This window comes from Anastrepha ludens, chromosome 4, assembly GCF_028408465.1.
Source record: "Anastrepha ludens isolate Willacy chromosome 4, idAnaLude1.1, whole genome shotgun sequence".
Lineage (NCBI taxonomy): Eukaryota > Metazoa > Arthropoda > Insecta > Diptera > Tephritidae > Anastrepha > Anastrepha ludens.
In genome coordinates, this window is record NC_071500.1 from 94,792,635 (window position 1) to 94,807,618 (window position 14,984).

A 14,984-nucleotide genomic window follows, 5' to 3' on the forward strand; every position below is an offset into this window, starting at 1 on the left:
AGCACGCGGATACACTCACTATTGGACGCGACGGCGATCGTCGAACAAGTCTTTGACAATATTAGACAGCGATTCGGTTGAATACCAGTAAAAAAAAATGTTGATGATGGTGGAGTTCTGCAAGCATAGAAATATGTAATTTGAAAAAATACTCATTTACCATCGCCGTCCATGTTGTTGTTGTCATTTTCATCAACTCGCCCTTGCTATCGTTGGTGTTGAACTGAGTGCCTTTTGCTGTGGACACAGCTCACTTCGCCTTTAACAAAAGTTTGCATGCATATCAACGAAATTTAATCCTTTTGTTAAAACATTCATGAAAATGTGTGAAAATTGTCAACGAAATTTAGATATTACAAACAAAAAATTTAAAATATAATAATTAATAATTCTAATTAGGTTAATCGGACAACGAAATGTAGAAAGCAACTGAAATTCTGTGGAATTGCCGCTTCCGTTTTATTTAGGCGCCATCTGTTTGTGAACTACTACCACAGCTGATGTTGACAGACGTTAGTGTTGTTACAAGTGTGCACTTAGTGACATTCAAAGTGAGAAAATTTTTAGTTCATGAACGGTACAATTACTAAATTGAAAGCCTTATTCATAAAAAAAGCAATTTAAATTATTTTAAAGCCAACCATTTCCGTATATTTAACTTAAATCTTACTTAAATCATTTTTAATTTTTATATGAACAAATATGAATGCATATAGTTCGATACAATTGGTGAAATAAAATTACTTTTATGGTTTTTTTATGTTTTATTTTTTTAGTTTTTTGGTTTAATCAATCTTGCATAACAAACAGTTATTAATTAAAAACTTCCAGAACGAACTTGCGTACTTCCATTTGACGCTTCCCGTTTACAGAAATCTTCCAATATTATTCTAATATTATTTAAAAAAGTGATGATTTATTTTTTTTTTTCTACCCATATCTCCTTTTTCCAAACACGTATTTTACAAGCACATTTTAGTTAATTTTGATTTTATCTGCAGAGCTGTATCCAACACCTTTCATTCTATCTTCCTTCAAATATGTGCGCATGGTAACACGCACCTCCTTCTGTAACAGACTTAAGCCACTGGTGGACAAAACTACTTAAACTATTTAAGTGAAAAATAAAAACAAAATTTATAGTTTTAAAAATAAAACGTATTATTCATGAAAAACTTATAACGAATGTTCCATAATACAATTTTTTCTTCATTTCGTTTTCTTTCATTTCAGTTTATCTGAATAATAGTATTATATTTTGATGTAACATAATTTTAGGAATTTAATTTTATTTACATATATGTTTATATACTTTTTTATTTAATTTATTTTATTGTATAAGTACTTTAGTATAGACTAGTCTAGTTTAGTTTATTTTATTTTATGTACTTATCATGTCACTAGTTTTCTAAGGTATTTTATTAAATATTTTTTGTTACCTTTTAACATACCTGGTAGTCAATATAACGACATAACTGAGATTATATTTTGAATTAATAAAAGGTACAATATCTATTGCACTTTACATGGCGCATTTAAACAAAAATATTATAATCTACGGAATCAATAAGAAATATCAATAAAGTATACAAGTTCGAGGAATTGTTAAATACTGTGTTTTATATAAAGTAGCCTTTTCCAATGGAATATTCAAAATGTATTTTTACCATAGAAGAAATCAACTCTCACTCTACATTGTAGCGAAAACAAGACTTTTGAGTGAATTTTTGTTATTAATATTATTCGTTTGACTCAAGGCACATTCATTAAAGGTTGTGGCACTAGACCAACAACAATGTTTTACACGCTTGATTGTCAAAGCAAAGTATCGACAAAGTAGAACACAAAGAATGAATTCGCCTAGTTTCACTTTGGGCTGGCAGCCACATGGACACGGCGAAAGAAAAAAAACATATCAGCTGATTTACTGATACCACCTTTAATAGATTCGCCTTGGTTTGACTAATCTTCCTTTCTTGGTTTTCTTCGGCAAGTATCTATTTGACAAAAAAAAATCCCCCCAAACTATAACATTTAGTATACTGGATTGAAAATGACATTAAAATTGTAGCTTCGTAGAGAAAGTAATACATTTAGCAGAATGGTCAAAATGTGCACATTCGAAGGTGAACCATAAAATGCAAATCGTAGTCTTTTATTAAAGCACACAGTTTACTCGTGACTAGAAATTATTTGATCAGCAGTATAAACGGCCATGCTTGACAACCGAAAGAGCTTGATATCAATACTTACATAAACCTAGACCAATTCAAGTTGAACGATGAAAAGTTGAACAGAGTGATTTTCTGACGCTTGTACTGTGAATACCACTACTGGAAATGACAAATGGTTCCCCACATACTCGGGTAGAAGTTTCTAACTTCATACTTCCAACAAACAATATATTGCTAATAGACAACGTTCATTGCTCATGAAAAGTTTGCTAAATAACCAAATAAGCAATACCTGACATGAACTATCAGTTAGGTTTATTTCGACAAAAAGTTCATTGTGGCAACCCCTTTAAAATTAGCCCAAAGCTGCAATTTGGAACATATTGCTTTTCACTACTTGGTTTATGTGAGTTTTATTTATTCTCAAATGGTGGGTTTTCCAAAATTTACTTTGTTCCTTCCTTGTTTTTCTTTAACCTATTTTTGCATTTTGCATTGGCACACCAGAAATTAAAAATTTTGTCACAGTAAAAAATTTGTTCATGATAAAACTATTCAATTGACTGTCACCAGAACCTAGATGACAATATTATATAATGGACAGGCGCTTACTACGACGTGAAGTGTTTCCCTTGACGGATTAATATTCAAAGAAATAAATTAAAGTCATTGCAATCGAATGAGTAAAATTTAAAATTTACTTTGTTCCTTCCTTGTTTTTCTTTAACCTATTTTTGCATTTTGCATTGGCACACCAGAAATTAAAAATTTTGTCACAGTAAAAAATTTGTTCATGATAAAACTATTCAATTGACTGTCACCAAAACCTAGATGACAATATTATATAATGGACAGGCGCTAACTACGACGTGAAGTGTTTCCCTTGACGGATTAATATTCAAAGAAATAAATTAAAGTCATTGCAATCGAATAAGTAAAGATCCATTGAATACCATATTTTCGTAACTAAAGCTAAGTGGCAACACTATGGGGGATTTTTCGAAGTAAGTATCCGGCGAATTGGCAGATGTTAAAAGGAAAAAAAACTAAATCACAGCATAATATTGCTTATTCTTTCGCGCAAAGGCATTGTTGTATGCCGCTGTATTTATTACTGAGTTTCCCTTTGTTCTCGAATTTCGGAAAGTGCGTGCAAATCGCCTACAAAGGGCGCTCGAGCGATTTTCGTGATTTTTCCTAGCCGTGGTCATCGTTTTTGTGGATGTGTGGTTTTAGTTCTTGCTAGCTGCGGCTCTATCTCTTATTTGTCTTCGGTGTGGTTTATTTTGACAGGGAATATATAATTCTTGTTCTCATATATACGCTTAAAACGCGCTGCGCTTCATACCCGGATTCAGTTTTTATCGGACTGATAATATCAGTGAAGTATGCCTTCTGCTTCAAATAAATTGGAGAAACAAGCCTCCATAGGTTCTGTGCATGGTACAGGCGGTGGTGGAACCACAAAAAAGTCGCAAGATGTAATTAATAGCACCGCCAACGCTGTTACCGAGAATAGTGCCACCAATAATAACACCAGCCTAGGTAGTACCACTAATGATGGCTCGGTTACCTCCAACAGCAACAATACAAAGGGAGCTACTGTCAATCCTGTGTTGGAAGCGAATAATCCAATGAAACAAACTATCACCACGATTGACCATAAAATACGCAATTTGGAGAAACGCAAGGTAAGGGGCTAAATGTGCTTTTGATTATAAAATAGTCTATAATCCAAATCGTGTGTTATCAAAATTCCATTACTAATGGCGTTAGTCAGTGGATTTACAAAGAAGCCTTTGTTAAGGTAGGTATTGAAGGTACATGTCTGGAATGTCTCCACAATTATCGGACCGGCTGAAGCATTGAGCAGACAAAGTGTTCGGGAGTATTGTCTGAAAAATGTGTAAAATGGGCATTGAAAATAATAAACGTTTATTCATTTTAAGGTCATATTTCTACCCTACTACAGTTTGTAACATTAAAATATAGTAAAAACACATTTTTCCCGCATCTCCTCCATTTTCTTTCCACTGAACAAAATGTTTGTATTCGTGTTATTTCGTTTATGTTCGGTGTGTTTCGCAGTTTTTTTCGCGCGACGCCATCTTTGTTACGACTATTAAAGCAGAAGTAACAGCAACAATTTACAACACCACTTAGCACGGTTGCAATCTGTGCGGGGGAGCAAAACTTTGACAACACAAGTAACTTTAAAAAAAGTGGCAGGGTTTATAAAATTAAATGATTATAAGACGACCTGTTTGGAATTCAATGCTGATAAATCAGTTCTTTACGCAATATGCAAATCTGAGAATCGTACAGCTTATACACATATATAAGGGTGAGCTGAGTAAGCGTTTCAATGACCTATGTCAATTGACATGGACGCCATATATTCGGGGGGTTTCGAATGTGGCAGCACCGGAACAAAATACGGGAACTCCATGTGCTACAAGGCGAATAATAAATCCACCTTGATGTGCTACTGTTCGAATTTCAATAATTCGCTCTTTCGCTATTTTTATGTTTATTCGCTTAGTCTTTCTTTCTATTTTAGTATTTTATGGCCTTATTTATTTCTTTAATTCAGCTTGTCCTCTTTCTGCCGTTGAGTTTTGCATTTCGCTTTTGCTTCTTTCTTATTTTGTTGTTTTCCCCTAGATCGTAACGCTTTCGTATCGCATAATATTCGTAATAAGAAACAAAACTTTCGTTATCGATGATGATTTACTCTCTTCGCCTAGAATTAGTAATTCATTTTAAATGTTTATGTATTTCATTGTTACTACACGTTTTAATGTCGTCAACAAATAAATCCATCGCTTGTCGATAAGCAATAAACAAAATTGTGACATGGGTTTCGCATTGCGCCCAATACTAATTTCTGTTGAAATACACAATGAGTAAGCAAACCGAAAATATGTTTGCTACGATACACCCACTATTATGCACATATGAAGATATTTTTTAAAACCTTCCTGACCATTTTAACATGTGTCTGGCTGAATTAACAGCAATAAGGGAATCGAATGTTCATTCTCACATCTAGACACAATTCATTACAATATATTCGGATAAGCAGGCTGGAATTAAATCTGCTCTGCAATAGAAACTACACAATGTAGCTCCTATCTGAGAAGTGCACCGCCGAGAAGCTAACAAAGAAATGCAAAAACGTGTTGGATGATAAGGCATACCGCCATTCGTCCAGTATTAGAGACCATCAGTGGCCAATGTTTAATGGAGACGGATCTAAAGTGAATATACTTCTATTTGAACAACTTCTGTCTCAGCAAATTTTTCTTTAAATGTCTGAACTTTGTATTAAAGGACATTCTGAATCTTCAGCGGGGAAATGTGTAAAAGAACAGAGTTTGAAAGCCCATTCACATAACATCGCAAAAAGCCATTTAGCCAGAGTGCACCCCTTGCTCTCCATGGTTAGCGACAGTCACGAAAACCTAACTTAAACTATTCCTGATTAAATTATATGCATATACATATCAAGGTGTGGCAACAAGTACAACGAAGGGCATATCATATAAATTTTTTTAATCTAAAAATATATAGATTTCTATTATACATAAAACTTAAAATTCTAAGTGAAAATATAGATAGGATATAGGATGTAAATAGTAATTATTATAAATATCAAACAACTGGAATATTTATTTGCTGATCCAACAGTAATCCACCGAATATCGTATCTATAACCGAGTGTATGTTCGTACATTTCAATTCGTCTACCTCCTGAAATTGGCAGAAGATGATGTACTATGCACATTTGTTTGCAACGCTCGGGCACAATTTTGCATATACGTCGCATTGGCCACGTTCATTACATGTTTCATGTTATTGTAATAACGCCTCCAAAGCCCGCTGAATTGCTACCCATTCATGATAGGGAGTTAGTAATATGTACGTATGTTATTTCCAAAAAGAGACTGTTTCATCCACTTTCAACACTGGTCATAAAATTAGTGGAAAAGAATGAACAATTTTACCGTTATTAGGTATCGCCTAGTGCAACTTAGATATAAAAGGTGCGACGCATACAAACCGCTTACTTTTTAGCATGCCCTACATAAGCCACATATGTTCTGCTGAAGGACTTTGCCGTCGCTGTTGGCGTCTTTAGGCTTTGTATATAATATTTGTAATTTTTCGTTTCAACTAGTACGTTGTTGCCATTCTAGTCTCCGCAGTTCTTCATTTGCATTTTTTTATAGTTATGCTATATAATACAGAAGTAAAAATTTACTTAACCATTACGCCATACTGAATAAAGCCAAAAAATCCTCATCAATGGTTCCAAATATAATATAATGTTTTTTTTTTGTTAGACTAAATTGGAATCATATCGTACCATTCAAGCTTCCGGCAAGGAGCTAAGCGCCGATCAAAAGGCTGCAGTAGCTAAGTATGATGCTGTTATAGCCACGCTGGAATTCGCTCGAGAGCTCTCCAAGCAGATGTGGCAATTTGTGAAAGAAGCTGAAAAGGAGCAAAGAAAACAAGCACGCAAGGTATTTATTATATATTTCATGCGTTAATATTCAAATTAATATAATTTATTCTCATAATATTAGGATATGATTGCACGTGCACTTGCTGAGACTGCCAAAATTCGTGAAGTCTTAGTTATTCAAAATATTCTAACCTGTTTCACCGATGAGTCTATTCGTGCTGACTTCATCAACGGCGACAATGGCGCTATCAAATTGGAAACTGTCGACATTAATATCTTGGAGAAATAGTTAGTTTAATCACAAATATGATTTTTTTAAAAGGAAATATATAAAATATATTTTACTTTGTAGTTGCAGGGATGTGCAAACAGCTCGGCCGGAGTCTGCCGAAGATATACCGTTTTTGACGGCCGCGCAAAAAGTGGCCGAGCTCTTCTCTATGACAATTGATGGTCGCCCTAAGACGTATGCCGATAATGTTACCTACGATCAAATGCGTCGCATTTTTAATGTAATTCAGGAATGTGGTTATTTGGATAAAGTGTATCTGGCTGTCCCAGAGCCCGAAGTTGAAACTAAGGAAGAAGAGGAGGAAATTAACAACGTTGTTGAAGGTGAAGAAACGGGTAATGTGGAAGAAGCAACCCTGAAGGAGGAAATGGAAAAATTGAACGTGGCATCTGGTGAAGCAGAAGAGGAGTCCGATGCGCAAAATGTGTCGTCTGGTGTAGGTGACGAGGTATGTTTGCTACCACCGCATGTTGCTGTCAATAACGACTTGCAGCAACAGCAGCAACAACAACCGCCATCTCTACCACAGCAAATGATGCCGCAGCAAGCAGTTAAAGAGCACCTGGACGTACAACAGCAAGTTCAGGCTGGTATACCGCCCCCACAGCCTCAGCAACAACCCAACGCCGCTGTTATGCAAGCTCCAAACGCTGTCGCTGGATCAGTGCCTACGTTTCAGGCACCACTACAAGCCGTTGGGGCTGCGCCCGTGCATGTAGCCATGTTCGCAGCACAGCAAATGCAAGCGGCAGCACCTCAGATGCAGCAGGTACCGCCAGGTAGCATTATAGGTGTGCCTCAGGTACCACCACAAATGGTGCCAGTGGCACAAGCGCCACCCCCACAGCAGCGGCAAATGATGACTAGCCCTGGAACGCAAGCTGGCAGTGCACAAATACCCCAAGGTGCGATTCCCATCCATGGCGCACCCCAACCTCCACCAGGACATTTCACACCCACAACGGTACGCGCTGTAGAACAGGGTTTATTCCCGCATAACCGACAACAATTTATGCAGCAGCAAATGCGGCCAGTAGCTGAGATAATCGGCAATGGTAGCTTCTACTTTTTGCAGGAAAGCGAACTGGATTCACCTGAAATAGTCGGCAATGCGCCTATTGGTAGTGTTGTTTTCGAACAACAACTACAACAACCGTCACAGCAGCAACAAGCGCAACAGCTACCTCTCCCACAGGAGACTAATCCCTCACAGACACATCAACAGTTGCAACAACCAAATTTGTTGCATCATGGGAGTGAGTTGCAAGCAGTTGAGTTGCACAAAACCCAACAACAGCACTTGCAGCATCAACAGCAAATCTTACAGCAGCAGCAGCAACAACAACAGCATGCACAACCATCGCAGCCACAACAAGCGATTCCGACACAAACATTCACAAATCAGTCATTCCCACCCATGCAACCGCCCGCAAGTGTAGCAGCATCAACAAGCGGTAACAGTAGTAACACACCAACTCTTGCAAGTAGCACACCTAGCCCCATGTTCCAACAACAACAACATCAACATAAACATCCACAGTTATTCTCACCAGTTGGTGGTGCTGGTATGCAGCCGCAAGACGTTGCAGCACATCATCAGCAACATTTGTTGTTAAGTGAACAACAACAGCAGCAGCAGCAGCAACAACAACAGCAGCAGCCGCCAATGATGATAATGGCACGTTTGGCAGCGCCGCAGGCGCGTCTACCACCACAAAACATAACTCAACAACCCCAAGTACAACAACAACAACAACCACAACCGCCACAACCAACATTGGGTATGCAACCTGGTGAGGTGCGTGCATCGGATGTGTCGGCAGCCACTGCTGTTGGCTTTCTAGGCTTCGACAATGCCGTGGTCAGCTTGACCTACGAGCAACAGATGCAACAGCAGTTAGCCGTAGTAGCAAAAGCGAGCGCCGCTGCAGCCGCCGCTGCTGCAGCTGTAGCTGCCGATAAAGCAGCCGAAGATATTAGCGCACATCACAAGTTCAATGCTAGCGAGTCGGTGGTCGTCAACGAATGGGATGCCATGTCAAAAGCAAATGCCGTTGTACGTTCAACTAGCATAAACAGCACCACCGCTGTCAATGCCGCGGCATCTGCCGCGCTTGCCAATGCATTGAAGTCTGGTAGTGCCGTTGTAAACGTCGGCGTCGGCGGCGGCAGTAGCAGTAACAGCAGCGTGGGTGGTACCGGCAGCATTTTGGAGCCGGCCACAAAATGGAGCGCGGAGATGAATGCGCTTAGCAACCCATCAACGCCAAGCGGCAATAGCGACAATACGCCACCGATTGTACGTAAAATTGAATGGACATCGAGCAACAGTAGCGGTGGCACCAGTGCGGCTGGTGGGGGTTATGGTGATGGTGGCGGTACGCAGTCAACGACCAGCACGCATGACTCCAATCATTGGAACTCGAATCAGCAGCAGGATGGAGGTGAGTAATCATTTTCTGCATTTTCTATTTATTTGAATTATCATAACAAACACTATTTGTAGCACACTACAACAACGGCCGTCAATTCCAACGGCGACGTGGTCGCGGTAACTACGGCAATTCGCAGCAAAACGGTGGTGGACGAGGTGGTAGTGGCATCTATTTCCGCAACAACGATAACTCGTCAAGTGGCTCGTACTACCAGAACGGTGGCGGTAATATTTACTCCAACAAAGACAATGGTTCGCGCTACGATTCGGGCAATTATCGTGGATCGCGCGCAGGCGGCAACAGTGGTGGCGGTAATGGACGCGGCAATGCGCCACCATCACGTACGCTTGGTGGGCGTAATAATAGTGGCGGCCAGTCAAGTGCATCATCCAGCTCATACATGAACCGGTCATCGCAGCGCATGCCGATGGGCTTGGAAAATAAAAACTGAAACGCAGAAGAGAATGAAACACATTAATACAGGTCAGAAGCAAAGCAAAAGCAAGTATATATATTGAAATCGAAGAAGCAGAATTGAAGCAGAAGGCAGAATGATATAAACCTCTTAAGAATCGTAAATATATATGATATATGAAGAGGAATTCACAAACACGCAAACATAAACACTTACACATACATATAGAAACTGAAAAACAGAAAATACATTTAACTTTTAATTAGTAGTGTGACGATAGTCAAAGCTGCGATTCATCCCATAATAGCAGCAGCGGCGACAAGCACTAAAGCAACCGAAACTGCAACAATGAAATGTAAACATATGCGCGTGGGTGTTAAAATTTAGTTTCGTAAACAAAACTACAAAGCAAAAGAAAAAAAACAAAAACAAAAAACAATGGGAAAAGAAACAGAAGAGTACAGAAACCAATAAAAAAGAAAACAGAATATTATATTTAACGAAATGCAAAAACAAATCTATGCTAATTTCAATTACAGAAATACTTATTTATGTTAAATTTTTTTTTTTAATAAATAAATATTATAAATGTATGAAACTGCTCTTTGATCATGTAAGCCAGGAGAACGAAGAATGAAGCGGAAGAAACGACACAACACCAAGAATAAACGTATATGTAATGAAAATGCATGATAACTCACAACAGTTACATGCTTGGCAGCCATTGATTGAATTGACAGCTTCTTCTGTACAAAGCAAACAACAAAAACCCTGGAAAAAGTTTCAAAATTATATTAAGCGCTCAGTTGTGATGGAGTGTCGAATAGAAATTTACAACGATGGTAAAATGAAGATAAAATCAGTTGAAATAAAAATAACAGTATAGCAGCTATAAGCGGGCTGTATAGCTAAAATCTTTTGTGTCGTTTGCTATCTACAACTAATTAACATATTCTGTTTAGTATTGCAACAAGCGAAACTTGAAGTGAAGAGCAAAACAGAAAGTAATTATACGCCTACCTATTATAATAATTATTATTACTATTATTATTATTATTATTAAAATTAATTGATAAAAACCAATAACAAATAAATCATACAAAAATATTACTTATATTTAAAAGAAAAAGAGAAAGAAACATCAAACATAAAAATTACAACAAAAAAATCTAGAGTTTATTATTTCACAAAGTTCTACGAACGGATGGTCGAAGAAATGCTGTTGAAAATGTACACAAAGTACAGATACCACAATTTTCCATGCGGAGCTCTTCACCATAATGGAAACAGTGGAAATCATATCCGAAAGAGGGTTCGAGAAAGTAAAACTTAAAATACTTTCGGACATCTAATCGGTTCTAAAAGCCTTGAATAGCTTCACATTCAAGTCAAAAGTTCTAATAGAGTGTAACAATGCAGTCAACAAACTGGCCACCCATAATCAGGTCTCACTGATTTGGGTACCAGGACATGAGCGACACGAAGGAAACGAGAAGGCAGACTTTTATGCCAAAAAAGGGACAGAAGGGCTATTTGTTGGACCAACACCATTTTTCGGCTTTAACAAAAATAATATAAAACAGCAAACCAAAAAATGGATCCAAACTAAAATCAGGGAACACTGGAGGGCAAGCGGCATTAGTCACTCCAAAAAGTGTTCGAACTTCAATGCCAAAAGAGCAAAATCTGATCTAAACCTATATAAAAAAGGGCCTCAGATTACTCTGTGGAGCATTTACAGGTCACTTTGCTTGTAATAAACACTTTAACACAATAGGGTTATCTGGTACAAGATCAAGCAGGTTCTGCTGTGGTGAAGAGAAGTCTATAAGACATTTAATCACCAACTGTGAGGCATTAGGCCACAGGAGATACAGAATCCTGGGCTCGTACCTACTAGAAAAGGAAGATCTACAAATACTCCCTCGTAAGGAGTTGGTTTGATTCCTCGGTATACTAAATAATTATAATTAAGAAATTAGGGGCGCACAATAGATTAATCTGGCCGCAGTGCATAAAGGTGATTCTACGACAATTGGTTATACGTAACTGGAACGACCCGGCTTTATATCCGGGCAAGGACTGTTACTTCAGCAACATTCCCCGTATACAGGTATGTATGGCGAATGTTTATGCCGCTACAACAATAACAAAACGCTTTACCAAAAAATCACATATTTCAGTGAATACCGAGGTTGTGAGAGTTGTTAGTTGCTGTTGGAAAAAATAGAAATGAATTCGTTTTTGATGTGAAGTTTTGTGCAATGTAGCAAAGCATGCAAATAAAAACATATTTGGAGGATTCTTTATGGATATCCTAGAAGTTGGAATGATGGAGTATACAAGTTTGATAGTCTGCTGCAATATTGGGAACGTGCTTTTTTCTTATTTTTGCATAGAATGTGAAAGGTAGGTAGGTGAAATGGTTGAAGTGCTGCTCAAGAAGCACTAGCAGAAACAATTAGAATGAAGTATGTAAATTAATGAGTTATAAGTTGAGATTTGTTCGAACATTTTCCTTGGAGTTTTAAATTAAGCAGCTCCGTAAACTGTTTTCAAGTTATTTGTTCATTTCCTTGGAGGGGTTTGGGGTAGTCAGAATCCCGAAAAAATAATGTTTTTCAATAATGTTTTTTTGCTAGTCAATTGCTTTATTTTACAAAAATAAAAACATAGCTTTAATACATCATATTTCGACTTGACTTTAGCAAAATTTAAAAAAAAATTAATTGTAGAAGTTATCGCTGTTTGTGTGGAGCCCGTTTCTCCAGAAGTCCCTTGCGGTGATCATCACAAGTCCTTGGAGATTCAGCTAAAATTAATCGGACAAGAGAAATTAGTTTTATTAATAGATAATCTTGTGCCTGATGGAAGTTTTTTTTTCAAAATTAATAATGTGGCGGTCTCAGGAAATATTTTTAAAATTTTCGAGAAGAAAACCGACAAAAATTGATTAAAAAAATCGAAATTTTTGAAAAAAAACCTCCGATCAAGGAGAAGTTTTTTATGTTTTTCAGAAGCAGTATATGTACATTTTATTGAAATCTAAGCGGTTTTTAAGTTACAGTGAACACCAATTCAAACAAAATAGTTTTGAGAATAACTGAAGTGACAGTCCTTTGCCGGATATAAATCCGGGTCGTCCGGTTACGTTGAACCGACTGTCGTGCGAACGTAGGGACTGCCCGTCCATAATCTCGGCTTTTTTACAATTATCTTTAACTACTTTATATTGTATCGACACCATGAACGTACACACGTAGCCACAGTTTAAGCGGCTTCTCTGGTGAGGGTCAGCGTGTATGTAAAAAAATGTTCAGTATCGAATGCATCCGGATGAGGAGAAAGTGTTTTCCACGTCGTTGGTTGTCTATTCGGAATGAAGCTAGGTTTCCTGTATGGGTTCTATATCGTCTATATCGATAGGGTGGCACTATCATTCTAATATAAAAACCTTGCAGCACAAATACGCATGACTAGCGCAGTCGTTCTAGTCGTGTAAGTGCTCCCTCAAACCGGGGATTGACGGTTCGCTCAGAAGAACAGCATTGCTGGTTATATGACGTTCAACACGAATTGTTTCGACAGCACGGTGTTATGTTCCTTCACCAAAAATATCTGATTTCTACTGTGAAGATTTGTATTTTCCTGATTTTTATATGCTTCGAGCTGTGTGATGTGTTGGGATTACATCTTCTTCATTTTTCTCAACTCTTCCTTTATTAAGGAAAGACCTAATTTTCATTTTCCTATTTTCATAAGCTATAGTTGTACTTCGTAGTTGTAGTCCGTATATTTCATCACCAAAAAATGCTAGTTCCTTCCGGCCACATTGGCGCACACGGCTCTTTTTGCCATGGACTAACCAAATGGCATGCATGTGTTTACTTCTTATCATCATACTCTTATATATATGTGCAGTGCATAGGTACATTTTGCCATTACTTTAGTTTTACATACTTTTCTTTGTATTACAAATTTGTTTTTTGTTTTTTTTTTTCATTAAAATATAAATACTTTTAGGCATTAAATCTAGACAGAACTACAGGTATTTTAGTTTTCAAATTAGTTTTTCTTTAGCTTTTTGTTCCTCTTGCGCTTTACACAGAAACCAAAGACCGGCTATTATGAATGCGGCACCCACAGTTGACAAAACCGTAATTTCTTCTCGGTACACCAGCGCACCTAATATAAACTATTCGTCGAATACAAATTATTAATAGAACATAAGATGAGAGATTTTCCAATAAAATTCTTACCGATAAAATATAATTGGTGGCAGCAGTAAGCACTGTTGCGGTCAGCGTTTGTTCGGCACGCTGCAGCGCTTTAAGGAAATAGCGCCAATTCAACACGTTGCAAATCACCATCAATACGATGGGCAGCGCACGTAGTAAAATGAATTCTATGTAATTACAAATTAATAGGATATCTAATATACATATGAACAAATTCATTTAGTTATTAATTAGTACCGAAATAGTAGGTTGCCTCCGCTGTTGGCGCAAGCAGATTTGCTAATAAAGGCACCTTTGTCAGTTGGCTTGGTGCATGCCCAAAGAAACTACCACCAGCAGCAAATGCGCCGGCAGTAAAACTGTGACGGTACTGTTGCAATGCATTTGCCATTGATTTCAAAAATTGTATTGGAAGTATTCAACAATAGAAGCAATGTTTTGCGTTTGGCTGCTGAACACCGGTAAGAATGTTCATCAAAGGCTAGACGTCACTACGTGGAAATGCAAATAGTATACTGCCAGTTATTTATGTATTTCTATTTCTGCTAATTTCTTAGTAAATACAGTATCAAACGATAGTTTAATTTTACATTCCTTGCTTTGATATTACTCAAATTCCAGGCCATTGCAATATTAAACAGCTGTTGTTTGTTTACATATTGCAGCGGATATTAACAGAGTTGCATGATGAAGACGGAAATTATTAAATTCACGTTGAAATGTGTTTTCTAGTGCAGCTTTATCAAGGAAACTACAATCATAATAGAACAAATGCATCGAATGGATATTAGCGTTCGCTGTGAGTGCATTTCATCAATGCGCCTTTGACAAAGGTGTGATGTTAATTTTTTATTTTTTGACAGCACATTTTGCATTTGGACAGCATATTCAAGTGCCTTGCAAAATGCCGTCGGTCATTAATCGATTTGAATTCCTATAGAAGCCAAAAACTGCGCAGA

The 14,984-nt window shown here is 37.5% G+C and overlaps 2 protein-coding genes across 2 annotated transcripts; one reads left to right on the forward strand and one right to left on the reverse strand.

Annotated features, from left to right (window-relative positions):
• Positions 1-3,278: 3,278 nt before the first annotated feature.
• On the forward strand, positions 3,279-10,520 carry LOC128860245 (caprin homolog). Its single transcript, XM_054097635.1, has 5 exons — positions 3,279-3,865; positions 6,521-6,703; positions 6,767-6,933; positions 6,998-9,381; positions 9,444-10,520. Exons 1-5 carry the CDS (start codon positions 3,563-3,565, stop codon positions 9,821-9,823), a joined length of 3,417 nt encoding a protein of 1,138 aa, XP_053953610.1. The 5' UTR covers positions 3,279-3,562; the 3' UTR covers positions 9,824-10,520.
• Positions 10,521-13,648: 3,128 nt separating this feature from the next.
• Positions 13,649-14,670, reverse strand: LOC128862097 (uncharacterized). The gene is made up of 3 exons (XM_054100525.1): positions 14,263-14,670; positions 14,047-14,192; positions 13,649-13,982 (listed from the first exon to the last, which is right to left on the reverse strand). Exons 1-3 carry the CDS (start codon positions 14,414-14,416, stop codon positions 13,848-13,850), a joined length of 435 nt encoding a protein of 144 aa, XP_053956500.1. The 5' UTR covers positions 14,417-14,670; the 3' UTR covers positions 13,649-13,847.
• Positions 14,671-14,984: the final 314 nt, after the last annotated feature.

Coding starts and splice junctions, on each gene's coding strand:
- LOC128862097 (XM_054100525.1), bottom strand. CDS start 14,416: ATGGCAAATGCATTGCAACAGTACCGTCACAGTTTTACTGCCGGCGCA. Junction 14,193..14,262: donor GGAGGCAACCTACTATTTCG/GTACTAATTAAT, acceptor GTAATTACATAG/AATTCATTTTACTACGTGCG. Junction 13,983..14,046: donor CCACCAATTATATTTTATCG/GTAAGAATTTTA, acceptor TTCGACGAATAG/TTTATATTAGGTGCGCTGGT.
- LOC128860245 (XM_054097635.1), top strand. CDS start 3,563: ATGCCTTCTGCTTCAAATAAATTGGAGAAACAAGCCTCCATAGGTTCT. Junction 3,866..6,520: donor GCAATTTGGAGAAACGCAAG/GTAAGGGGCTAA, acceptor TTTTTTTGTTAG/ACTAAATTGGAATCATATCG. Junction 6,704..6,766: donor AAAGAAAACAAGCACGCAAG/GTATTTATTATA, acceptor TCATAATATTAG/GATATGATTGCACGTGCACT.